The sequence below is a fragment of the Pangasianodon hypophthalmus genome, chromosome 1 (genome assembly GCF_027358585.1).
Source record: "Pangasianodon hypophthalmus isolate fPanHyp1 chromosome 1, fPanHyp1.pri, whole genome shotgun sequence".
In the NCBI taxonomy this organism is placed as follows: domain Eukaryota; kingdom Metazoa; phylum Chordata; class Actinopteri; order Siluriformes; family Pangasiidae; genus Pangasianodon; species Pangasianodon hypophthalmus.
This window is the reverse complement of record NC_069710.1, coordinates 12,525,982-12,553,724: the sequence shown is the minus strand read 5'-3', so window position 1 is coordinate 12,553,724 and position 27,743 is coordinate 12,525,982. Positions and strand designations below refer to the sequence as shown.

Here is a 27,743-nt window from a genome sequence, read left to right as displayed (position 1 = left end):
TCTGTTGTAGTTCGTGAGACAAAAAAAAACAAAACAGAATTTTTCACGCTAATAAGAAACCGGAAAGACAGAAAACTTACTGACTGTTACGAAGCGCTGACAGTGGAGACTCCTTCCATAAATGTTAAAAGTCTTCTAATGATTATACTTTTTTTTTTCTTTGTTAAATAATTGTCAGAGCTGCTGTCATAGAAAATGAATCAACACCTACAATCAGAAGTGAGAATTCAACAATGGTATAATTGGGAAAAGGTGGTTGTGATTAGAAATCCGGGAAAGTACAATGAGGTAGAGGATCATGTGACAAGGTTTGAAGTTTGTTGGTTGGCTGAGGATTCTAGGAAATGGAGTTTGTGTTACCTGGTCACTTATTATATTCATAAAAGAAAAAGTCAATGTCTGTTCTGCAAAAGATGAATAAGAAGATTAATGATATTCACTAGTGCTGCCAGTGCAAGACATTTTAGTATATACTCTAGCACACCATACCAATAAATAAACCCTCTCTGTCTAAGTCCCACATTCCTCCGTAAAGAAACTTATACCCCCCTCCTACCGCTTAAATTCCATCTGTATTGCCAGAACAGATCCGTAACTATATGTGAGGACAATGTGAGACAGTGGTCACTTCAGTGCGGAACGAGATCAGTGTTGGCATTTGCGTTCTATTTTAATAAGGCCAGTCTTATCTCGCAAAGACAGATCCAGGACTAGAGCTGGACACCTGCAGGGGCAAAAAGACCAATTATTATTGCTTTATCAGGGTCTTGCTTAGCAGCGTTACTCGCGTTATCTGTCTCTGTCTACTGCTGTCAGCTCCATCAGATAAAAGCCAAATGTCTTAGATTGTATGCAAATGAGTTTTCATTCCATCTCACAGTGTTTCAGCAGCCAAGAAAACAGCTCAGGAGAGGAAATAATTTGCTGCCTCTATCATATTCGCAGCCCAACAGCATTCTATTCATTCTAAAACATTATCATTTCTATAGGAACAGCTTGTATAGCAGACACTCAACATATACAGGTTAAAAACTTGTGTAATTGTTGATAAGGTGAAGTTTTCTGTGAGAAGATGTTTATTTAGCATTTATGGAAGGAGTCTCCAGTGTTAGCTCTTTGTAACAGTCAGAGGTGAAGCTGTAACTTTAAATTTTCTGACTCGGGAAAAGAGAAGTTTTTGTTTTGTGGTTTCTCGGTAACATGACAAGTCTTATTAACTTCAACGACCGTTTATAGCTGCTGTAACGTAAGTGATAACAGAAACTTGTTTAGTAGACTTTCCACAACATTAAATGTAGCTATAAATGGATAAAAAAAGTTCATGTCGTTCTTTCATAAATAAAAATTAGTAATCGTTGAGAAATGACTGTGGTATAAGAGGAATAAAACTCTTTGACGTTATAGTAACCTGAGATTATAGAAAATAATCAAAAATACCACAACAATTACAATTTTGCTTTTATTAAAAAATGACATGTTGATCCTTTTTTATATTTAATATAAAAAAAGAACATCCATGAAACTAGTTATATACTAGTTACACTAGAAGCATATTTTACGTTATAACAGCTATAAACAGTCATTAGCATGTTTTATTCCTTATTTGGCATCCAGATGTTGCTGCAGTAATTAAGTAAATCTTTAGTGGTGCACTGTTTTGTGTGAGTCACCCACACACACATATACACACACATTTCCACATTTTACACTTAATATCCCTCTCACAGCGGTAGCAGTTATGACTGAAGGGGTGAAATGTGGCATATCGGATTAGCAAAATGCCACATCACTTTACACATCCACACAAACATACAACTACACACTAGCTTCAAAACGGAAAACAAATGTGTTCGATGGTTTAAATAAGCAGAACGTCTTTCCCACGGACACAAAAAGCTTTTCCTTAATAGGGTCTTTGGTCTGCACTGCTTGTTTATGTTTTAGCAAATGATTCTACTATAATTTTATAATACGCACATACAGGTCAAGAGCTTCAGTTAATTCTCACATCAAGCATCAGCATGTTGGTGCGTCCAATTCTGCAGGGGGAAACACCTTGTTGAAGAGAGAGTTCAGAGGAGAACTGCCAGACTGGTTCAAGCTGACAGGAAGGCTGTGGTAACTCAAATAACTACTCTTTTCAGCCGTGGTGAGCAGAAAAGCATGTCAACATGCTGAAACTTGAGGCAGATGGGCTACAAGAGCAGAAGACCCTTCTTATCAGCCAAGAACAGTGATCTCAGGCTATCTACATATACAGATATACAGAATGTTTTTCAGTAGTATTTTGTAGTGTGTGTGTGTGTGTGTGTGTGTGTGTGTGTGTGTGGGTGGATGAGCACACACCAAGCAGCAGTCAGCTCCCATTTGGAGGGTGTTTTCCAGCAGAGTTGGCACGACTGCGTTGGATGACTGGACTGGTGCCAGTATGGCAGTCACACAGCATCAGCAAAACCTGCAGGACACACACACACCCACACACACACACACACACACACACACACTCACTCTGACCTATTCTCTTATTGATTTAAAAACACATGACTGGCATCAGATCTAACCTTTTTACAGGCTTTCTCTCTCTCTCAGAGGGTCTGTCTCTCTCACACACACACACACACACAAGACATATTACACCTTTGGTAATCAGATGTAATATACACACTGTGTGATTTCTTTGTTTGCAAAATTAAAGGTAATTAATTTGTAAAATGAAGAATCTAACAAAGACATAATAATAAAAAAGAGAGGAAACCAAGGAAACACTCGTCTTTCAGAGCAGTGTTTGCGGCTGGACGGTTTCTCTGCTGTGGGGCGGATCTGAAACGAGAGACAGATGGAACACAGCGGTGGATTTATGGAGGTTCGCGCACTCTCTCACACTCTCACTCACCGGCTCTCATTTGTACACATTCATCTTGCAGATGTTCTGCATTAAAACTGAAAAAAGACTAATTGTCTTTCAGTTCTCTCTCTCTCCCTCGCTTTCAAACATGCAAATGAACTAACAAGTACCAGCATGAAGTCTTCCTCGGCCTTTTGCTCTCTCTCTCTCTCTCACACTCACACCCATGCACACACACACACACACAATCAGAGGTCTGGGCTGTGAAGCCGCTGGCCCTCGTCACTCTGCATTAACATAACACGCACATGCACACATGCACACACACACTTAACTAAGTCATTAGTTAAGAAATTCTGTAAAGTGAAGATGCTTTCATAAAAATTAAAAGTGTTTAATATTTGGTTTGCCTTTCATTTGAAAAGAGCTGTATTACGTAATGTTATTTCATTATAGACAGACAAAAATGCATTTTAAAGTTTAATTTAATAGAAAAAAAAACATGTTCAAATGATCAAATGTACTAATACAGAAAACAAACATTTTAGACAAAGTTTATGCAACATACAGTTAGAAGAGGGATGCAAGTGCATATACTCAGCATGTGTTTTATTAAGGCTGATCCACGAATCATAATTAAAGTTTATCCTTTTAAATTAAAAGGAAAGCGACATCAAAGACCCATAATCAAAAACCGTTAACTGGGATGTGTCGGCAAACTGGAAGAAACCAGGAACAGAAATTAAGCCTCAGTAATGCACGAAAACAAGAAGAAGCAGAAGCATTAGAAGCAACATGGAAGAAACAGACAAGCTAATTAAGGGCTGAACACAGAACAGGTGAACACAACAGGGTAATAAACCAATGACAGGACAGGGACATGTTCAGAGATCAACATCAAAACACATGTCAAAACATAAATGCAAGCACAACTGTGAGCAATAGCAAGCAGCGTTCCCATGCTGGAAATTGTGATTCACAACAGGCCTCATTTAACAAGCTGGATATGAATAGATTTATTCATAAATGAGCATTTACACAAGAAATTTGGTATTCCGTAATTTCAGAAAAAATGTTTGTATCCTTCTCATGCTCATAAGTGTGTGTAAATTTATGTGTAAGAAGAATAATGTAAACCTCTATTGATTGGGGTCAAATTATATAAATTTTGCTACTTACTTATCATTTCGGCTCTGCGAAATTTGCCTTTTATGGAGTTTAGTGGGCGTCACCAAATGCAAATCACGCGCCTGGTGACTGGCATTCATCAACATCAATGCATAAATCAATGTTTCTGAAAATTTAGATAAAGATTGATAAACGGGCCTATTGAAAGGTGAATTTCATGACAAAAAAAGCAGAGCATCTACTGTATGTATTGTATTACATCACCAGCAACACATTAAGCATTACAACAATGTCTCTTACCTAGAAAGGTGCTTGTAGTGTATCTTTAAAGCTATAATTAAAGCTGTAAAGCTGTAAAAAAGTAATTACTGTCCAGTTGTGTCCCTTAAATTGTTTTTAACGGTACACTACATCCACATGTAGTTGAAAGATAAATATTAAAGGTATACAAGATAAAAGATAGCACCTCAGCAACAAGGAAAATACAGAAAGTGTAGAGAATTTCATAAATAAAACAAATTTTACACCAGGTTGTGTTGAAACCTGTTTAATGTGTCAGTTCAACTGTTACATTCCCTTCATTTCCAAAGAGCAGCACTGATTTTAGAGTGTGTGTGTGTGCGTGTGTGTGTGAGACAGAGATAAAAGAAAAATGAAACTGAGCTATATGAACAGATGATAGTGTTCATGCGCTTTCATCACAGTGTATTTATATCAGGTACTTCAGGAATGAGTCATATGATGAGCATTTCAGCCTCAGCTTTATGACTACAGAATTATATACACTGTGAAGAAGTGTGTTAAGTCAGCTGGACGTCCGTTAGTGCACTTTCAGTAAACTAAATATAGAAGAATAAATAATTTCATAGAAAATGAGAAAACTCACTTTCAACAGGAAGAGGCTAAATGCAAATGAAAAAACACCCACATGGTGTGGTTCAGTATGAAGACAGTGTTTCAATACTCTTTTGACACACTGTCTTCGATTCCACCTCTTCCCCTTCTTCCCTTATAGACTCCCTTAAAGGTATACTTTAAAAAAAAATCCAGTTTAGGCTCAAGCCCCACTTCCCAAAGCTTTGTACCAGAGTTGTACCAGAAATATGTAAATTGTGCTGCTGAGAATTACATACGTCCATTTCAAACTGAAAACATTTACTGATAACGTTTATATTAAATTGAATTCATGTAGCTTCACAATGTGATTTGAAGAATGCAGGCATGTATTTGTAGCCATTTTGGGTGAGACTTCCATTACTTGTTAGCTACTTTAGCCTCAAGGCTTCAAAAATCAAACATCAGACACTAAACATGCCTCAAGGGTGAGTGTCTATGTGTTAAAAATCCATTCTGCATTACACACTATTAAAAATACTAAAAAAAATAAAACAGTATTGAAGCGGGTAAGGCTTTCCATAAAATCGTGTTAGCTAAACATGTTAGTGTTATGTTTTTTAACATAGCAATCTTAAAATAAAATCTTATTAAATATTTTATTTACAGCATGTTATTTCATTTCACAAATTTTATAAATTGTTTGTCTAAATCCTATGACTGAGTGACTCAATGGGCCTCATTTATCAATCTTTTAGCAAAACTGTGTGTAAATGATTTCATAGGCCAAATCAAACTAAAAATTCACGTCAGATTTGCAAAGGTTTCGCTGATTTTCTTTGTACTCATGTGCGTATGTTGATTAATGTGAATAAGCTGTAAATTAGCAAGTGCATTCGCAGCACGTTTACATTTTGCCATACCCACAAAACCCCACAAAAGACACAAAATGACAAAATCACAACTGAACAGTGAAAGAGCGCAGTGTGTGCACTAAACCTCCCAGTAATGCAGCTCAGCCACTGCAGCGGGTCAGCTACCATAGCTACCAAGGACACTATGTGTCCTTCTCCTTGTAAATTCTTAATTGACAGATTTGTTTTGGCTTACCATCTTTCAAGCCATTAATATGAAACGACTGAGTTTCCCAAAATTTGTCTGTGCTTGAAATAAATAAGCGATTTTAACGTGACAGCGTAATCTGCATAGAAAATCACAGTAACTCATCACCCATTATTCGGTTTGAATCCGATCAATTGAGTTTCACGTGTGTAATGTAAATTTACAAAAACTTTTTTTGTATCTAGCTTGACAAACGAGGCCTGATGCAAAAGTAAAGGGGTCGGGTTTTGGAAAGAAAGCAGGAAAGTGTGTCAATTTTATATTTGGCCAAATTTCAACAAGGCATTGTGGAGTGAGGTGCTTGTTATTCTGATCCTTCCAGGTGAAATGATGATGATGATTGATGCATGAGCCTTGTCTGCATGGTAGTGTGTCAACTGGACAACAGATGGTAAGTGATAAAGGTCATGTTGTGTGTGAGAACTACAGTTTTGCTCAGATTTTTATGTGTTCACTAGGACAACGCTCTGACATTTTGAGTTTAGTCTGTCAAACTCTTTGTAATAGACATTAAATTTAAAAAATAAAAATATATACATAATGACATTTTCACCCCATATTGCAATACTCGTGTAAGTATGGAAGCCCTGGACTCAACCTCTAGGTTATTTCTGCACATAAAGTACATTAGCTATATAAAAAGTTTTTGCACCTGATGGCTAGGAGGCTAGGAGTTTAATCATGTACAGAAAGAGGCCTCCCAGCCCAGCGACGGCTGCCACGGCGACTGCTCTGATGGGCAGGAACTCCATGGAGTCGTCCAGCGCAGTGTGTAAGCGCAAAACCTGGCGGTGTGTGTCCTCCCGCGAGCCAGAGTTTTCGATTACATGCCTGGCCAGCCCACGCTTCTCGCTCAGCGGCATCTGAGCAGCAATGCGCTGCTCTGCCTCCTCCCGGCTCAGAGTGTCACGCTGCATGAGTCGAGCCAGCTGAGTGCCGGGGTCACTGAGGACGAGAGAAAGACAGACAGAGAGAGAGACAGATAGAGAGATAGAGAGAGCAAGAGAGAGAGCCAGAGAGACAGAGAGAGACAGAGCAAGGGGAGGACTTGTAGTCATATGTTTTAGCATATACAGTCCAGTTTAAAACTTCAGTTAACTGTTACAAAGCACTGACACTGGAGACTCCTTCCAAAAATGCTAAATAAACGTCTCTTCACAGAAAACTTCACCATACAAGACACTGTGAATTAGCTAGTACTGCAGAAACGATAACGTACCAGAGTGAGCGCATTATATATAATATATAATTCAAACCTGTGATTTGAATTAGAGCCAGAAATACTGTCAGAGCTGCTGTTAACGAAAATTAAATCAACACCTTCTGACTAATCAGAATCGAGAATTCAAAAGCGCTGTGGTGTAATACAGCAGTAATGCACACACAACAACAACATATGTGACCAGGAACCACTTTGCTGTATTATAGGATTATGAATAGAGCTCTTACCAGTAGACGACCACTGTGTGCTTCATTAAGTGAGTGAGACGACGCGTCTCGAACAGCAGAGGCACGTCCAAAATGACATACCGGTAACCTTATAAAGACAAACCAAAAAGTTTTATGTTTTACATCATTAAAAAAAATTATTGTAAATATCTCTCATAACCATACACAAAAACACAAAACAGTATGAAGAAAACGGGAAAGGAAGGAAGTGCAGAAAAACAGAAGTGGGGAGGAAAGGAAGGAAGGAAAGAAGTGCAGAAGGAAAAACGCATGGAAGGAAGTACGGAAAGAAGGACACAAGGAACGAACGAATAAACAAATGAACAAAGGAAGGAAGGAAGTGTAGAAGGAAGGAAGTGCAGATGCTAGTGTGGAAGGAAGGAAAGAAAGAAGCTGGAAAGGAAGGAAGTGTGGAAGGAAATACAGAAGGAAAGAAACAAGTGCAGAAGGAAGGAAGTATGAAAAGAAGGAAGTGAGGAAGTAAGGAAATGTGAAAGGAAATGAGGAAGGAAGGAAGGAAGGAAGGAGGTGAGGAAGGAAATATGGAAGGAAGTGCAGAAAGAAGTGTGGGAGGAAGGAAGGAAAGAAGAAGGGTGTGTGTGTGTGTGTGTTGGCTCCAACCTCGGATGAAATAGTACAGGATCTGTTTGAGCATGGCTCTGTGGATCTCGGGGTGTGTGATGGAGTTAAGCATTCTGCGTTTCTCGGGGTTGGAGAAGATGATCTGGCCGAGCTTCTGCCTGTCTATCTCACCGTTCTCCAGCAGAATCTCCTGCCCGAAGTGCTGCACGAGGAGCCGGTACGCTCGGGTCTGAGGCTCCACCACTGTCACACACACACACACACACGCTTTAGAAGCACATATAAGTAAGGAACAAAGGAAGGAAGGGAGTGCCAAAATGCTGAAGGAAGTAAGGAAGGAAGCGTGGAAGGAAGGAAAGGTGGAAGGAAGGAAGTGCAAAAGGAAGGAAGGGTGAAAGCAGGGAAGGAAGAACGGGCGGAAGTGCATAAAAAATGAAGGACGTTTGGAAGGAAGTGAGTAAGGAACAAAGGAAGGAAGGGAGTGCCAAAATGCTGAAGGAAGTAAGGAAGGAAGCATGGAAGGAAGGAAGAAATGAAGAGTGGAAGAAAGTGCATAAGGAAGTGCAAAAGGAAGGAAAGAAATGCAAAAGGGAGGATGGAAGGAAAGAAAGAAAGAAAGAAAGAAAGAAAGACGAAAGGAAGAAGATAGTGTGGAAGAAAGAAGGTGCAGAACAAAGAAAGAAAGAAAGAAAGAAAGAAAGAGGAACTGTGGAAAGAAGAAAGTGCAGAAAGGAGGAACTGGTTACTACATGCATCAACAGGAATTTTCCCCCTTATTTCTTCACCTTTCCTGGCCACGACATCTGCGTCGATGACAGCACAGCCGAGCTCCCTGAGCTGAGAGGACACGGTGCTCTTTCCTGAGGCGATTCCTCCCGTTAGCCCCACCAGAAACATGCTGCAACACAACAACACAACATTTCATTTCATTTCATTTATTACCCAAAAACAAACACCATTCTGTCAGATTATATTTCAACAAGCAAAAGTGCACGATTCCTCCCTGACAGAAAGCAGAATGGACAATAGCACTGCCTCACTGCTACATATAGCTCTACAGAGCTATGTAACTCAAATAAATCCCAGAAAACTCTCTGTGTGTTTAAACGAAACAGATATTTGGCGCCGCCTGGCGGCCATCATATAAACTGCAGTTTCGTTTCTCTATGCAAAGTAGCTGCATACTTCTAAACACACTTACATATTAAATAGCATTTATTCACCTCACTAAACACCATGTATTCTTTAATATACTAATCCATATTACAAAGCTGTAACACATTTATTATTAGCTAGTTATTATTTAACGTTATATGCAGACGGAAAAGAGCTAGCTAGCTACTATAACAATGTAATTATTGTTATTACTAGCTTATTGTTAACTAACAGCTGAAAACATCCTGAAAGCTTTACTTGTTAATGTTAACGCTTTAATGTTAATGTTTAGCCAACTTACTAAACGTTGTTGTTGTTGTTGACCTATAAAGGGATTAAAATATATATACAGAGAGAGAGAGAAGCGTCCTTCTCCTTCCCTTAACACGAAGAAATCCTTCAATATGGACTCCAAGTCAACATAAAATCCTACTCGACACCATGAAATAAATGAATTATACACTTTTAGGAGTTTGACTGTTCTGTCACATAGTGAGACTAAAATATTTTCCCAAATTCCACGTTAGAGTTTGACCGAAGGATGAAGTAAAGTACAGTGCCCCATTTGGCCAAAAGTGACGCAGGTTAAGTCCTAAATAGTTCCCTTGTTCCCTATACATGAGCACTACAAAATGGCGGACCAAAATGGCGTCTGAAAGCCGTCTGTAGTGCACTGTGTGTCTGAGAGGAAGCCATTTGGGATGAAACCGAAATACTGCTCTGTGGGGAAAATATGTCGTTACTGCCATCTGCTGGACTGGAGGACGACAACAACAACAACAATAACACTACTACTACTAATAATAATAATAATAATAATAATAATAATAATAATAATGTTATTGTTGTTAAAGTAAAAGTGTTAAGTGCTGACACTGGAGACTCCTTCCAAATGCTTAATATTAGAATATATTAGAATAATAACAATATGATTTCCTCCACTGGAAAGTCTACAGCACAGAGGAGTTTACATTTTCCAAAGAGAAAACAGACAGAAGAGGATGGTGAGGGAACGACTGCGTCACGAAATAGTGAAGACGTATGCAAGTGCTGGCTTTTTTTTATTTTAAATGTAAGACAAACAAAACAAACGAAGCTACAACACGAACAAATGACATGAGACATTCAAAGGACAACTGAGGCTTAGCAATGAAACACAGGTACATCAGGGCTTAAATAAGAAAACTAATCAAGGTGAAAATGAAAACAGGTGAGCATAATAAGGAGTGATGAGGTAAAGGCAGTGGCTGCTGGGAACTGGAGTCTCGTACTGCTATAATATAAGTGATAACAGGAACTAACTTGGTTCTCAAACCTTAAATGTAAATATAAATGGATGATGTCATTCTTTAGTAAATAGAAAATGTTTAGTGTTGGAACATTACTGTGGTATAAGAGAAATAAAACACGTCAGGACCAGATGTTCTTAGAAAATCATTAACTTTGGGCTGGTAAGGCTAATTCATTATTGCTTCCTACACCAACCAACCCACACCCCCCCCCGTCCCCCGTCCCCCCACACACCCCCACCCCCACCCCTCGTAATATCGGCTAGCTAGCATATACATCTGAATTATTTAATTATTTAATTAATCAATCAATCAGTGTACGATTAAACCTCCAATGTAGCATGCTTCAGGAACATAAAGCAGATTCCTTAATTTATCACTTTTAGAATAGACCAAAATTTTTCGTGAATTTAAAAATGAAAAAAAAAAATCACCACAGAGATATGTGAAACCAATATGTAAACAAGTTTATTATTTTTTTCTTCGAAGAATGTACAATCAAATTAATGTTTTTTTGTGTGCAAACAATTCAGTAAGAGTGTAGAATTGAAATGCTCAACACAGAAAGCTATGACTGAAAACATCAACCATCTCAAATGAAAAGTCTGAGCCGATTCACGAAGTGTCAGGACGGGAGTGTTCCTCCATCAAACTGCTCCTCGCTTGAAGTGAGAAATATTTACACATCTTCTCAGAGCACTTGCAATCACATCACATTACTAATATATACCAACAAATGCGTATTGACATTTAGGGACAGTTTGCAGTAATGACGGAGAATGGCTTCGATTTCAAAGGGAGCACCTTTACACAGAGGATAATTCACACACGCCATATTCATAGAGAGTACACAATACTCTCTATACAATTCTCTCTATACAATACTCTATAATTACACAGTAAAGAAGAAATCTTTTTTGGGTACAAAAAACATTTGTGTCAAACATCATTCATTTCACTGTAAACAGGAGGTGAAAATAATATAATGGAAACAGTTGTGTAGCTAAAAACCAAATCATGTAGAAAAAAAGGGGGCCAGTCATCGTTTACACGAAAAAAAGAAAAAAAAACAATGATTCTGCAACACCTTGGTTTCTGCAAAACATCTTTTAAAATCTTCCTAAAGCCTGTCAGAAAAGTTGTAGGGTTCTAAACAGAACCTTGAAGGAACAAACCGTAGAAATCCATAGGTTTCTGTGAAAAAAAAAAGAAAAATAAAGACAGATTCTGCAACACTTTGGTTTCTACACTATTAGGAAAAAGCATTCTGTTGTCAGGTTCTACATAAAACCCTGTTTTGGGGTTCTAAATAGAAACTTTAAGCAACAAAACAAAGAAATAAAAAAAAAAAACTGATTCTGCAATATCTTAGTTTATATAATCTTAGAAAAAAGGGGTTCCTCAAAGGAAACACTGTTAGACGGTTTATATCTTTATATTTATATCTATATAGAACCTTTAAGGGACAAACCAAAGAAACAATTAGGGATCTATTTTAAAAAAACATGGAAAAATAAACAGATTCTGCAACACATTATTTTCTGCAGCCTTAAATAAAAGGATTGTTGGGTTGTAAATAGGTTCTTCAAGGGTTCTTCAAGGGTTTGTTAGATTGATAAGAGTTCCTCGCTTGCTAAAACAATTCTACACAGAAAGGGAATCATTTTGTTGTATTGTTCTAAACAGAACCTTGAAGGAGTAAACCCAAGAATTCCTTAAGGGCTCTGAGAAAAAAAAACACTCTTGAAATGGGTTCCTCAACTTTTAAGGGACAAGCTAAAGAAATCCTTCTGGAAAATAAACAAATGAACAACGATTTCAGAGAAACCAAAAAAGAAAAATCCAGAAAAAGGAGTCCTCACAGTCCTCAAACCTTGAAGATACAAATCAAAGATATCCTTAGGGTTCTGGAGAAAAAAAAACACTGATTCTGCAACACCTTAGTTGGAAAAAAGGGTTCCTCGAAGGTTCTTTGATAGTTAATGGTTTTTAGCTTCCTAAAAGCGTTCTACTTGGAAGCCTCTCAGAAAGAGAAACACTGTTATCGGGTTGAAGGGACAAAATAAGGAAAATAAATTAGGAAAATAAAAACACAAAGTGTTCTTTAGTTTGTTAATGTTTCTCAACTTCATATGGGAAATGCGCTGTTTCAGCGAAAAACCAAAAAAAAAAAACCTTAGTCTTCTGGATTTTTTTTTTTAACATTTCTAGCAATAAGAAAAAGAAAGCTGTATCACTGAATACACGCCTTAAAGTGGGGTCCGGTATAATCCCAGGGTCCTGTAGCGCAAAGCTCACACATCCATGATTTTTTTAAGTTTAGAGTTAGTTATATATTTACTACTAAGTAATTATAGTTATAGCTGGTTTAACTGGTCACTTGAATTGAGTTGGTTTATGCCAAACCTCGCTAACTCAAAAACAGGCAAGAGTTTATTCAATAAACTAAAACAGAAAGGTCTTCTGTCAGCTACAGTTTCAGAAATTATATATTTAAAAAAGTTCTATGGCTTCATTAAATAGCCAAAATATTATTCTACATGTTTAAATAATGAGATAATTTTAATAAAGATTATTTTATGTTAAATAAATCTGCATTTACATGGTGTGCAGAAATTGTTTTTTGAGAACCTGCAATAGACCAAATTCAATGTACAGAGAATTGTTTGAGTGAGCAGCGTGTCATTTAGTCTGCTTTGTATAAAATATCTTTCGACTAAGAATGGGCTACTATTTTTTTCTTTACCGAAGATGTAGAAAAACAAACAGACACTACACAGACATCTTGTGCGCACTGATGCTACCGGTATTTCCATTAAAGCACCAATAGCGACAGGTCAATGTTGTCATTGACAGCAATTAGAAGTGCTTCAATCAGGGTGAACTGACACTTCTGGGATCTACTGTATAATCGTCTGGGTCGTCTGGTGTAATTTTGGTTCGGCAAAAAAAAAAAAAAAAGAAGAAGCAGAAGTCGTGTTTGGTGTCTAACGTTTGTTTCTTTAGTTTTTTACTAGAGCTACATTGCAAAATAAAGACATCCAAGCACTTAAATATAATAAAATTTATCTATTATTATTATTATTATTATTAAATCTATTTCTAAACATCCTAATTTCAAGCTTAAAATAGTTTTGACTAATTATAAGATATTTTTGCTAATTATAAGCATTTATTGCTAGAAAGAAACCAACTAATCTGCCAACAGAATAAGAAAATTTAAAGCTCAAAATTAATAAACTTTTGTTTTTGTTTTTTTTTATAATCTTATCATATGAAATATTAGATACATTTAATTATATTCAAGATATTTTTAATTGCTAAGATTTTTTTTGCATTGTACATTCCAAAACACTACAAGTAACTATAAATGGATAAAAAGTACAATGTGCCATTCACTAATACATAAAAAAATTTAATTGTTGGCAAAGTGCTGTGGTATAAGAGGAATGATGTTACCAATGCTGTGGTAACAGTTCGAAGTGAAATATCACACCAGCTCATCATTGACTATTTTTCCACAACAGCACAGTCTCATCATGTTTTAGTTCTTACTTAAGTCTTCACAGTATCATAAAAATGAGATTATGTAGATTAAGAAGCTTCATAGCTTGAAAGATGTCTCATTTTTAGTGCAAAACCAAACAAACAGATTTTTCAGGTAATCAATCAATTTATTTATTTATTTATAATTGTTTTTTTTTTTTTGGCCGAACCAAACCAGTAGTGCTAAGAAAGACCTGTGCTTCTGCTGTGCTTTGATTTAAAATAGGCCACAAGTTTTTTTTTATTTTCTGAAAAAATTAACCCAAAATAATGTCTCTCAAAATATGTCTCCACAATGGCAGAAAATACATTAGCCACATGAGCCACACAATGTTGATTATTATTAGATTATTAAGAAATAAACTAAGCAATTAAGTGAAAGGCTAAAAGAGATTCGGTTAAAAACAAGGACGTTACTTGTCACTACTAAGGAGCGTAGTGAGCGTAATTATATTGTTATATGAATGTTACATGAGAGCAAATGGAGAGCAAGTTGAGAATTCTCAGCAAAAAAGCAACATTTCAAATACAGTTAGAGTGATTACAGACGAAAGACAGAGAGTAAAAAATGCCATACAGTTAAAGTAAAATGCACTGGCAGATAGCAAATAGCACCAAATATTTCAACTTGGAACACAAGGCTGTTTTGGCCTTCAACAAGGCGTCTGAGCGCCATTTTGGCATCATTATTCGACGCTACCGAACATGCTAAATAATCACCTCACTCACATTCCCCAAAGGCAACACAGCACATTTCATACTCCCATATTTTCATACTTTTTCATAGGAACCATTTTGATCCTCAGTCATAAAAAAAACTGTCTTCTAGTCTACACCCCATGCATACAAATGCTTCCATATATACACAGGACCCCTCTAACATCTGGACTTGTGTTAATGGAGTCTGGCTAAAAGTAAAATCTGCAGAGCTGTTGAATTCTCGATTCTGATTGGTCAGAAAGTTTTCTGATACATTACTATTTCTATAGTAACAGCTCATTCAAACGTACTTGCATGGTAGACGCTCCAAATAATCTAATCCTAATTACGAAAACGTGTTGTTATTTAAGAAAGAAAAACATGTAATTGTTGATATGGTGAAGTTTTCGGTGAGGAGACGTTTATTTAACATTCATGGAAGGAGTCTCCAGTGTCAGTGCTTTGTAACGGTGTGCAACTTTTCTGCCATAGGAAAGTCTTCAAGACCTCGCCTTTTGCGGTTACTCAGTAACTTGATGAGCTGCGTTACTTTTGTCTTGTTAACTTTAAGAGAGAGAAAAAAGAGAGGATTTTGAGGGAATGAATGTTTGTAGCTGCTATAACATAAGTGAGAATAGGAACTAACTTGTTTCAAGGATGTATATTTTATCTATAAACAGATAAAAAGTATAACGCTTGTTATAAGAGGAATAAAACACTTTGGAACATGCTGCCAACGGAAAATAATTCAAAACAACTTCAGAGTGGTTATAGCCCAACCCTATCCTTGATTATTCCTTGATTACTTTCCTATAACAGTATGTCCCGTTGTGTTTTATTACTTACTTTTCGCTTAATGCACTTTATATTATTACTGACTCTTTGAAATATCTTCACTACCCCTTTGCTCTTTTCAGGAAGCAGCTGTCTGAGTAAGACAATATTTTTATATAACATTGATAAATATGTCTTAAATAAACTCTGATAGCTGTCTTCTATCGTTCCACGACCAAATTTGAGCGACGTAACATTCCCCATAAAAAATATATGTACATTTCTGAGACGGGAATTGCAAGTAAATTTGAAAAACAGGTACAGAACTGTTGGTCGGACTGACTAAAATGTTTACGTAGTGTGTGTTTTACTGCTTGTGTTTGGATTAACAGTCAAATTTGTTTTGTCTGGCCCCCTTGTTTGTGATTGGTCTAAATATATCGTTTGGTTACATAGCAGAGAAGCAGTTCCTTTGATTGTGAACCTGGCAACAGTGCGATATCATGAAACAGATGCAGCACACAGCCCCCTCCAATCCATTCTAGGATACACAACGTACTCTTTTTGTGTATACTGACCACTGCATTCTTTTTCATTTAAAGTATACTGCCAGCTTAACTACATTTAAAAAGCCCAGTTGTACTTTTCTGTCAGCTGAGAAACTTTCAAGCGATTTGTGAGTACAAATTTTTTTGACGCTGAAATTAGTCCCAAATGTGATGTCTGGTAAAGTCTGGTAAACTTAGTAAATATTGTAAACCATGATAAAAAGTTACAATTAGTATGATTTGAAAAGTTCAAATTGGCACATACATGTATACAGAAAAAAAAAATCAGTATTTCCTGTCCAAATCTTTGTTTCAGACATTATGAAAAGAAAAAAATCACCACTAGGTAAATACATAAAAAACAGGAATAAACAAATGAAAAAGATTTACTTTAACTACATAATAATTAACTACATAATAAACTATAAATTGATACAAATCCTGTGAAATACACAAGCATTGGTCATTAACTGGGAATGTCTGATGTGGAATGTTTGGATTTATAAACCAGTACTTCATTTTATCATCACTGTTCATGTTGTAATTCATCTTGACGATATTGATGTATATAAAAAAGAAACATTAATAATACATGAATAAAGTAACACATAATGCTTCCTGTTGGATCTGGGAATTTGGTGTGTACATAAAAATGTACATTGGGAATATGAAACAGGATGTACACAGGAATGCTGTGTTACAACATCAAATATGAACATATGAAAACATCCAGTAGCATAAAAGTAATTTTTCACTCTTCTGCACAATCTTTTTTTTTTTTTTTTCAAAACAAGTCATTTCATGAACATGCCATCTCGATTATGGCACTATTCCAAAAATTCACAACAACCACCAAGCCATTCTGACTGAGAAGCAATTAAAACAGTCTTTTATGTAGTTTTGTGACTTCCTTTGTGCCATATTTGATTGTAAACATATATAACGTACATTAAGGAATATTTTATTTAGACCTATGGTAAAAATGCTATTTCATATTATGATCAGGGACTTCAGTCAGGCATCATCGAGGTGCTGAATATGTCTTATGTCGAAATGTCACCTCATCTGCTCTTCTGTTCCCAGAATCTCATCTTTTTTCTAGTCTCATGTCCACATCAGAGCTATAGATATAGTTTTTGGTGATATGAGGATGGTATTTAATTTATTACAAAATGATTCTGACATTGCTTCATTCAGCTTGGATGAACTAGATTAAATTGTCCCAATATATGCAAAATTTGCTTACAATCACCAATTTGTACAAATTCTGTATATCCTTGCTTATATTCACATAATTAAACAAAGGCATCACCTTTTTCCACAAATGACCTCCTTTTTAAAGATGGTGCTTATAGTGCTCAAGTGTCAAACATGTTCCAGGACACAGGTGGACACGTCCTTCATATGTAAAAGGTGTGACTTGGTCTCTTTCTGTTACTGTTTTACTTCTTGGGATGGAACACCATGAGTGGCCTTTCCTCAATGCGTTGCCATGGACTCTTCTTGTTCTCATCCTTGTCATCTGGGTCATTATCGTCCTCTGGGCTGGTGACAGAATCCCGTTGGGTCTCACTGTTGCTGCTACGTGAGCTGTTTCCCCGGCTTCGACCTCTTCGTGGCATTGGTGACCCTCGTGGTTCCTCTGGACCATCATCCAGGAGGGGAGTCAGTGGATTTTCCAGAGGTGATCCCGCCCCCATACGGCCAACTCCACCAGCAAGATCTAGAGGGTCATGATAAGGCAGTTTGGAGTACTGCTTCCCCCCACTGCTGCTTCCTCCATGCCCCTTCCGCCCATTTCCATGGCGTTCCTCTTTACTTTTCCGTCCGGATGCCTGCTTCCGCTCCTGTTGGGTATCTTGGAGACTTGTGTCTGGGCTGCAATCCTTACTGGTACCAGCAGGGGCACTCAGGGTGCTTTGAGCACTGTGGTTACTGCTGTTAGCACCACTGTGAGCAAATTCTGAGGCAACATCGATGTAGGAGTGGCGCACATGAGCATTGGCACGTCCATCAAGTGATATGAACCAGGCACGAGGGTGCTGCTTGACTCCTAGTTCTCGAAGTTTCTTTTCTGTAAGTGCTTGGAGCTCTCCGTTCATCTGAGCCATGGTGGAATCGTTAAAGAGCACAGGGATGTGGACTGGTGCTGACGGACCTCCAGACGCCCATACATTCTCCTCTGAACCGGCTGGGGACCCTACTCCTTGCTGGGCTTGCAACTGGCCTGATCCCTGGCTCTGAACCTGGTGACCTTGGCTCTGAACTCCACTGCTACCACCATTACCTCCCCCTCCTTGGCCTTCCCTTTCCCTCTCAGCCTGACTCTGGCCATCCTTTCCAGCTTCAGAGCCACCAAACTCAGATGACAGGCGCATGTAATGTGCTGGAATTACCAGGGTTGGAACCATGCTGCGATACATGTTCTCTGTCATTTGATCTAAAGAGCTGCAGAATATAATCTGACCAGGTTGCGTGTTCAGTGTTGTTGGACGAGCAAGATGGTCCTGACCTTGGGAAACCTGTGAGTATTCTGGAGGCTTGTCTGAGAGGGGTGGAGAAGGTGGGTCAGCCGTGTATCCACGATTATCATTAACGACATGTCTGCGACGGTATTCGTGATCCTTGACATCTGGGCTGTAGTTGCGACTGTAGTCCTCATGGGGAAGGGTACTGTCAAGGCTGCTTGTGTCTGTGGAACGATGCACCTTCATAGGGAAGCTTTCAGCACCTCTCTGGGCCCCTTTGGACTGTTTATTCTTGGATGAATGACGGAGTTTGTGTGCCGGTACGTGCTTGGCAAACTCATCACGTGCACTCTTGTATTCGTGGGACGTTGAGGCATCAGATTTGCTGGCCTCCGTATCGCCATTGGAGGTGGTGGTTTCAACATGACCACCGCAGATAAGGTTGAGGCGAGAGGTGGAGGTGCCCTGGTCTCTTCTGGAGTTGCACAGAACAGTTGAGACTTGCCCCTGCTTTTGTTGTCTCCGAGGCTTCAGGCACCTCCGTCTAACAGCAAGAGGCAAAAACAAGAAAGTGAGTTCATGTGCTATGTGAGTTGATACATGATGGAGTCTCTGTAAAGGCCTTGCTTCAAGAAAGACTTTGGATAAACCTTCATTCAAAAAATAAAAAACAACAAAAACTGACATGCCACACCCACCAACCTGCAGTAGTAGAGGAGAACACAGAGTAGTACCAGTACAAGCAGAGCCAGAGATCCCAGGATGGAGAGCAAGATAAGGGTATGATATGCGGTGATGTCCCTCAGACTTGGATGAGACAAACCAGGTCCTAAAATGCAATCACAGATTTACTAATGTATCATTGTCATTGCACAATTATTATAGATCTAGAAACTCTATTAAACATTACACAGCACCTTTTAAATTGTTACACTGTAATGTAAGTCTATTTATTTTTGCTGTAAACAAGTGCACAATACTTTATAAAATTCTTCACAAAATAAAACAAAACAGTGGGTCCTATTCAGTAGACCTACGCACTATTCATACAGTAAGTTTAGCCAGAGTTTTCTGAAAACAGAGGCATCTCAGTTACACATGATACAGATTTTTTTTTTCAAGTTTAAAAGGAAGTGGTTGTCTTTACAGGTGGTGGTTTAAACACTTGTGAAAACCGCCTTCTCTGATGTTTCTACTTAAGAAGAACCTGGCAACTTCAAAGACATAAACTATGCAAGTAAGTTTAATAATCTGAACGGGGAGCCTATAAACTCAACTTGAGCACCTGCAGAGAACACTTCCCATGTAAATTGAACTTAATTTCAACTTAAGCCACCACCTCTTAATACAGCCCAAATGTGTCTATTTTCTGAGCTAGTGAGTAATGACTGGGCTTGTGTGTTTTATTCAAGGATAAATGTGCATGTGTATTTTACCTGATGAAGTGGGGAAGGCCGCTATCCAGTATCCCAACCGTGAGGCCATAAAGTCCCATGTAAAATGAGAGCCGTCTCTTCTAATGTAGCCAGTCCCATTTCTCACCCAAAGGCCTGCAAAAAAAAACAAGTTAGACTAGCCAAGTTAGAATAAAAGGGCAGACAAGTTACCAAATAAGACATTAAAACACAGAACAAGGATGGCTCCTAAATGGCACAACAGAAAAACATTTGCCCTCATGCCGGGAGATTGCAAGTTTGAATTCCAACAATGCTAGAGCCATCCATGGCCAGGAGCCAAGGGAGCAAAATTGGCAATGCTCTCTGGGTGGGCTCCCCCCTGTCAATCACAGCAACAATTGTGAGCATCTGTGAGCTCATGTATGTGGAACACAGTTAATAGCGCTTTCCCCAGAGATTGTTATGTTGCTCTGTGAGTCAGCATGAGCAGAGCAGCATTTCAAAAAGATGCAGTTGACTGGCTTCAGATGTCTCAGAGGAAGTGTGTTAGCCTTCACCCTCCCCAATTGGTATCTGTCATATGATAGGGGAGAGCTGGCTGGCAGGTGGGAATTAGCAGGCAACCAAATTGGGGAGAAAATGGGGAAATGCCAAAAATAGAACAAAATAAACTTACAGCGTAACTGCAGGACAAATAATGACAGTAAGATAATATGATCTGTCTTGCAAGTCTGAAATTGCCTCAGCTAAGAATATTTCAGTACAAAAAACAGTAGTGTCATCAGCATACAGCAAACAGCAGAGGCCCCAAAATGGAACCTTGTGGCACACCAGTTTTAACATTTCACATTTCTGACAAGAACCCATCAGAAAGTACAACATTACATAAATCTATTACTTAGATAAGTCTCCAAGGTTTCTGACTATATGCATACCTGTGTTCATGTTATACACCCACACAGGTATGCTGGTGGGCGACCGAACACGGGAGTCGGAGGGCAGAGGAACAGAGAAATGAACTGGCTCTGTGACTTGAACCTCACTCCCTTCCCGGTCAAACAGCTGGGCACTGACTGCAGCTACTACTGTCAAATCCGTCCAGCTGTTCTCTCCTCCTGCAGAGGAGAACATAAACACATTATTTACATGCAGTAGTTTATCAGGAAATATGTATATCATTCTCAAAATCTACAGTGATAATATCAATTTCTCCATCTGGTATATGACCTGTGGTGTTGTGCTCCAGGGCCAGGAGGTAGGGGAAGTCATTGATTTCACTCATATCTCTGGCAGTGGTCAAAACAGCAGTCATTTCAGAGAAGGAGGAGTTCAGCTGCAAGCTCCGCCTTGGAATGTGCAGCCATGGCTGGCTCCGCCCTCCTGTGTGATCAAATCAGGGTTGTTGTTGTTGTTGTTTTTTTTTTAATTTGTGACCCACTGATATTGGAGTGAAAGTGAAAGACATTTTAAACACAGGTAAAGTGCTCTTCACAACAACAATGTAATAAATAACTTGATAAATAACTTCATCAATTTCCTGAAGATCATGGGAAGAAGAAGTAAGTAAGTTATCTCATTCTTTTTTTCTTTATTTACAAAGATATTGACTGACAAAATCATTTTGGAAGCACAACCCTGTTACACAAATGATAAACTATTCATTATCATTTTTTAATCATGGATGCTAGTTAACCACACTTTACAACCCTGTTACACATTTAAGAGCAAAGTGCAGCCTGTCTACAAAGAAACCTTGCAAAAAAATTTAAACTTAAAGATTATTTTAAAAAATAAAGTTTGCAAATTTTTTAAGTGTTACAAGAACTAATTGTCCATATCATAATATAGATTTCACATTGATACAACAATTATTATTATTATTATTATTATTATTATTATTATTATTGAGAGAAAATACAAAAATACAGTATTTAATAATTAAGATCCATGCTAGAATATTGTGTTAAGCATTAGATTTTCAAGGATGTTGTCGCTATGGAAACAGTAGCAGGAAATAGTAACTGTAAGGAAAAGTAGCTGAAGACAACAAGGTTATGTGTGTGTGTTCACATGTGTGAGTGTGAGAGAGAGAGAGAGAGAGAGAGAGATAGACTCAGTCGGCATAGACTCAAACAAAATTAAGTCGAGAAGCTATCACACTTGACTTTTCCTGGAAGCTATTATCTAGTGAATTTTTAGAATAACCCCATAGCAGGAAGTTGAGAGTAAAATTTCCAGCCCAACTACATCCCAAAAGCCCTGAAACTAGCCCCAAAATTTCAGGCATTGAAAAAGGGAGACACATTTTCTTCTTCTTTTTCTCACTTTTTTGTCTGCACTTACACTTTGCCTTTGTTTACAAAAATTTATTATATTTAATTCTGGCTGAGGAGCATTTTCAATCTATCCCAATGTGGCACCTGGCAAACCTGCTAACTGTACTATTTGTTGCTCCTCCTCCACTGAAAATGGAGGAGCATAGAGCGATTTATAGAGCATAGAGTGAGCATGGGGCAGCATGATTGCTGCCCCAGTGGGCCTCTATTAACACCACTAGATGCAATAATAATAACTCTATGGAGCTAAATAGGGCAGAAAGGCAAGTAAATCAATAGAACACTAACTTATACCTGTCAAATAGCAACATATATTAAATCATTGGTTACTCAAAAGATCATTATTATATCAAAGGGAATTTAAAATCTGTGGAGCTGTAAATGAGGACTTTGTGAAAATTAATATTTGCTGAATTGGTAATATATAGTTGGGCTATGCCCCACATGCCCCTGTGGATGAGCCACCACTGATCATCATCACAGCAGTGGTATTCAATATCTTCTGCGTGTTCTACCTGGAGAGCCGTGAAACACATGGATGACATCATCATACAGGATGAGGGTTCCTGGCCTTTGAGCCAAAAGGTACAGGCTGACTGAGGAGAATACTGGAATACAGAAGAAGAGAGAGAATTATGAAAAAACGCTGGTGCATCATGTGGTTTATACACATTACTTTCTGTATTAATATTTAAAGATATACCACAGCAATTTTCCAATTTGTTTGCTAAAAAATTACATCATACTTTTTATCCATTTATAGTTACAATGAATGTTATGGAACATCTGTGAAACAAGTTCGTTCCTGTTGTCACTTACGTTATAGCACGCGTAAACAGTCGTTCTTTCATTTCTATAGTAAGAACTTACACATGGACTTCTCTGGCAGATGCTGTGCCTAAACCTCATTGTGTTTTATTCCTTATTTAATAATCAAGATGAGGTGTGTTCCTAATCTCAGCAGCTGTTCATTTTTTCCAGCTTAAGTCTAAAAAAATTCTGAATAATTGCATTTCCATCACCTACATTTGTTCCCAAAGCGGAAGATGACGTCATGAAAATAACATCATTCAAATCCAGACAGACATGATGAGACTAGAACAATCCACATCACACTACATCATCATCATCCTGCCTCCATCATCCTTTCCCACATCTCTTCTGAACACTACAAACATAAAACTGGTCAACACTGAGGAAGAAAACAACCAACTATCCAACTGAAAGATTTTATTTAGCACCTTAATAAAGTAGAAACCTGAGGCATGTCTCAGTTCCGCACGATTCTCACCTTGAACTTAGATGTTTGATTAAATGTTTGCCATCTTCACATTTATATTTCACTGTTAGTCTTTTCTTCTTTTGTCTCTTGCATTTATGTTACATCATATTACAAAATGACACCAATTTATATACATCATATTGCAGCAAAAGGTCCGCATTTTCTATCCCCTGATTTTTAAAAGTCAAGTGTTTGTGTTTAAAGGCAGTGGTCTACACACTACTGAACATTTTTTAAAATTTTGATATAATATTGACGTGAACTTACGGAATTAATCTCCCATCATGAGGGGGTCCCAGGAAAAGTAAGAAAACAAATAAAGTTTGATATTTTGGGTTTTTTCTAACAAATATATTTACAAGATGCCAATAATTTATTTGATTAATGAAAGTAAAGTAGAGAGCGAGCACTATTACATTTTGTACACACTTATACATGAATAAACACATATTAAGATATTAATATAGGATTTTGCTTGCTAACTCCGAATTCACACCAGATGTGTCACGTCAGCATCACGCCAAAGGGACACGTCAAGCATCGCCCTCAGTATGAGCTTACATAATCTGTTTTGGCAACTCCAGCATTCAAGTATCACTTTTATTGTTTTGACAGCGAGATTAACTGATTAATGCTTATAATTGATGAAAGAAGTCAAGAGCTACCGGAAATCTCCCCCAGTAACCACAAAACCACATGATGTTGTTCGATGTGTTACAAAACACAGACACTGGAGACTCCTCCTGTAAATAAACATCTCCTTACAGAAAAGTTTTTAAATGAGGAGCATATGCCATGCAAGTCCCTGTGAATCAGCTGTTATGAATGAAATGAATCAGCACCTTCTCACCAATCAGAATCGAGAATTCGACAGTGATGTTGCATTATTGTATTTTTTTACAGTGTTTACTCACAGGGCACTTTGCTGGCGTGCCACGGCACTGAGCTGGTGACATAATCCTTTCGAGATGCCGTGATGATTACCCATGTGCCCATGCGGTACTGGAAATTCACTACCGCTGTATCATCACTGGCCCCCTGGCTGGACGCCAACACACTCCGGTTGCCATGGACGACGACGGCGGCATCGGACAGGGGCGAAAGGTTGCCGCTGTCAAAGACCTTGACCCTCACCTGCACCTCTGAAAGAGGAACATCGTACACAGAAAGTGATTAATGTCTACTGAATTTCGCAGCATGTTTGCCTCGCACCTCCGGAGTTGGGGGGTGGAATCCCGCCTCTCCCCTTGTGTGCAGAGCTTGCATGCTCTCCCTGTGTTTTGGGGGTTTCCTCCAGGTACTCCGGGTTCATCCCCCAGTCCGAAGACATGTGTTGTAGGTCGACTGGCATTTCTAAATTGTCCGGAGTGTGTGTGTGCGATTGTGCGATGGGTTGGCACCCTGTCCAGGGTGTCCCCTGGTTTGTGCCCCGAGTCCCCTGGGATAGGCTTCCTGCAACCCAGTGTAGGATAAGCAGTACAGAAAATGGATGGATGCAAGTCATTAAGGCTGGATCTTTCCTTTAAGTAGCTACTAAAGCAAATTTGGGTTGTAATTCTGGTGCACATATCTACGCATCCCTGGCCCTGCACATGCACCATGAGCTTTACTGTGCATGTCTTACAAACAAAAGCAATGCAAGGCGGCGTGTGTCGCGTGTGTGTTACTAATTCACATAAATGACAGGCCTGAAGATCTCAAATGATGTCATCTGATTGACTCGTGCTCAAGAAGCTGTCATATTCTTCAAAAAAAAAACAATCCCATCTTATGGAAATGGGTGTCAAATGAATACCTACTGAATAAAATGGACCTCGATGAGGACAAAATGAAGAGAGGCTTCAGTAAAGCATTTTAAGAGCTATAGCAATGCTGGGGATGGTCGTTTTGTACACAAGATGCTCTTTTATACCAGAATCACAGTTTTATTATAATAAACTGAATTCACTACAATGCAATTTGAACACAAAACAATAGGCATTAATCGAATAATCGATTATTAGCTTGTGAATCATGCAGATATTGCGGTTTTTTTTGGTTTGTTTGTTTGTTTAGTTTTTTTTTTTTTTTGGCTGATGTAATTGATTAGAGATGAGATCCCCTTTGGGCGCCGCTCCCCACCCTTCCCGCATCTTTTCCTCCCGCACTCACCGGGATCCGCCACCGATTTCCCGTGCGTCCTCTCGGCGCAGCACAAAAGCACGAGGAAGACGACAAAACGGCTCACGCGCTCGGGCGGCATGGTTCAAACCTACATCACCATTCCCACCACGTTAGCCATTTCTATTCCTCCGTCTGTGTGTGTGTGCTTTTTTTTCCCCTGTTTTTTTTTTTTTTTTTTTAAGGATGGTTGTTGCTAGGGGCGTTTCGCGCATCCTCACCGCGACGCATTCCTCTCATCCTTCCTCTCCTCCTCCTCCTCCTGTTCCTGCTCCTCTTCAGGACGCAGCCGCCGCGCACTGAAGCCTCATTGTTCCAGGAGGGATAAAAGATCAGCGGCAGCGACATCTAGTGGTGGGAAAATAGCATTGCGGCATGAATGTTTGCCAAGTGTTCATGCGCTTTAACGCAGTGCTGTGTGCGTTTCCGGCCACAGAGCGCCAGAGGGCGCCATTTACCACATTATAACAGAAATCCCTTCAGGCCTTTTTTATATATATATATATATATATATATATATATATGTATTCAGTAGGTATTCATATATATATATATATATATATATATATATATATATGAGAGAGAGACAGAAAGAAAGAAAGAAAGAGATGATGATATATGTGTGTGTGTGTGTGTGTGTGTGTGTGTGTGTGTGTGTGTGTGCTTTTTTTGTGTGTGCTTTTTCTTTCAGCTTTTTCTTTTCAGTTATATATGTGTGTGTGTGTGTGTGTGTGTGTGTGTGTGAATGTATATATATATATATATATATATATATATATATATATATATATCAATGAGCTATCTAGGAAAGAGTGAGTTATGAAAGAGCTCGTCTTCCTTTTTCTTTCTTTCTTTCTTTCTTTCTTTCACCAGCATAATGAACAAGTGCTTTTTTCTTCTTCTCTCTCATTTATGTTTTTTAAATTGATTCTTTCAATTTTATTTATATGCTTTTATTATTTTATTTTCCTCTGCCTGTCTTTCCTGTTCAAACGTTGGTTCTTTCTTTCTTTCTTTCTTTCTTTCACTAGCATAAGTGCTTTTTCTTTTTTTCACTCTCTCTCTCATTTTTGTTTTTCTTAACTGATTCTTTCAGTTTGGTCTCATTTTATATATTTTTTATTTTCATCTGCATGTCTATCTTTTTGAATTGTCCTGTCCTTTCTTCTTTTTTTTTTTCTTTCTGTCTTTCTTTGATTTGTGATAACTAAATCATTAAGTAAATGGTGATCCAGATTGCCATCTCTTTAATCTCTCTTTTCTTTCTTGTATTTCTTTTTCCCTTTACCTTTCATTTTATTTCTTTATTTCAGTCTCATTTTCTCTCCATTTTCTCTCTATCATTTTTTCTGCTTTTCATTTTACTTATGTATTTCTGGGATTTCATTTGCTCTTGGTGTTTTTTTTTCTCTCAACTTTCTTTCTTTTACTTGTTGATTTTTCTGCAGGTCTTTCTTTTTCTTTCTCAAATGTCCTAATTTCCTATCTATCTATCTATCTATCTATCTATCTATCTATCTTTTTCAGATTTGTGGATTATCATCTTTCTTCTTCCAGTGTCATGAGCAAGAGTTTTTCTTTTTTGTTCTTCCATTTCAATTTCTGTTTCTTTCTTTCTTTCTTTCTTTCTTTCTTTCGTTTTAAGGTGGAAGGTGATGAAGGCTTTTGGGACAAAAACCTAAGCAGTAATGTTTCCGTCTCCATCAAAAAAATGAATACAAAATGATATCACAGACACACACTGGCAAAGATAAACTCTCTCTCTCTCTCTCTCTCTCTCTCTCTGTCTCTCTCTCTCTCTCTCTCTCTCTCTCTGTCCTTCCATTCCTGGTGAATAAGTAGGACAGACAGTTATTGCCCTTTAGGGAAGCTTTGCTTAAGCCTCTTTCTTAAATTAAAGGTCGTTTGTTAATTAAGCATGTGTAAAGTATTTACACATTAAAACGACTGCTTTAGCAAGAGCCTGCAAGCTAACACACATCCACAGTGCGTTACTGATTACATTCCTGACACCTGACATTGTGTACAAACTATATAATGTAAGGAATAAAACACTTGGGAGTGGGGTGTTAGAGGAAAATAATCAAGGATGGGGTGATGCAGCCAAAATGAATACTGTTATCATCATG

The 27,743-nt window shown here is 38.2% G+C and overlaps 2 protein-coding genes across 4 annotated transcripts; both read right to left on the bottom strand.

Moving 5' to 3' along the window:
• Positions 1-2,699: 2,699 nt before the first annotated feature.
• On the bottom strand, positions 2,700-9,710 carry dcakd (dephospho-CoA kinase domain containing). Of its 3 annotated transcripts, none has more exons than XM_034302612.2 (6): positions 9,417-9,710; positions 8,746-8,858; positions 8,000-8,203; positions 7,379-7,466; positions 6,582-6,874; positions 2,700-2,820 (listed from the first exon to the last, which is right to left on the bottom strand). In XM_034302612.2, exons 2-5 carry the CDS (start codon positions 8,855-8,857, stop codon positions 6,589-6,591), a joined length of 690 nt encoding a protein of 229 aa, XP_034158503.2. In that variant the 5' UTR covers position 8,858; positions 9,417-9,710; the 3' UTR covers positions 2,700-2,820; positions 6,582-6,588. The 3 variants fall into 3 exon arrangements, with proteins under 3 accessions (XP_034158503.2, XP_053089676.1, XP_053089680.1); XM_053233705.1 differs by lacking the exon at positions 2,700-2,820 and adding an exon at positions 4,025-4,139; XM_053233701.1 differs by lacking the exon at positions 2,700-2,820 and having other exon boundaries at positions 3,313-6,874.
• Positions 9,711-10,850: 1,140 nt separating this feature from the next.
• Positions 10,851-25,902, bottom strand: LOC113534230 (protein FAM171A2). The gene is made up of 8 exons (XM_026926892.3): positions 25,606-25,902; positions 24,369-24,596; positions 22,688-22,780; positions 21,064-21,216; positions 20,772-20,951; positions 19,876-19,989; positions 19,142-19,268; positions 10,851-18,983 (listed from the first exon to the last, which is right to left on the bottom strand). Exons 1-8 carry the CDS (start codon positions 25,694-25,696, stop codon positions 17,414-17,416), a joined length of 2,556 nt encoding a protein of 851 aa, XP_026782693.1. The 5' UTR covers positions 25,697-25,902; the 3' UTR covers positions 10,851-17,413.
• Positions 25,903-27,743: the final 1,841 nt, after the last annotated feature.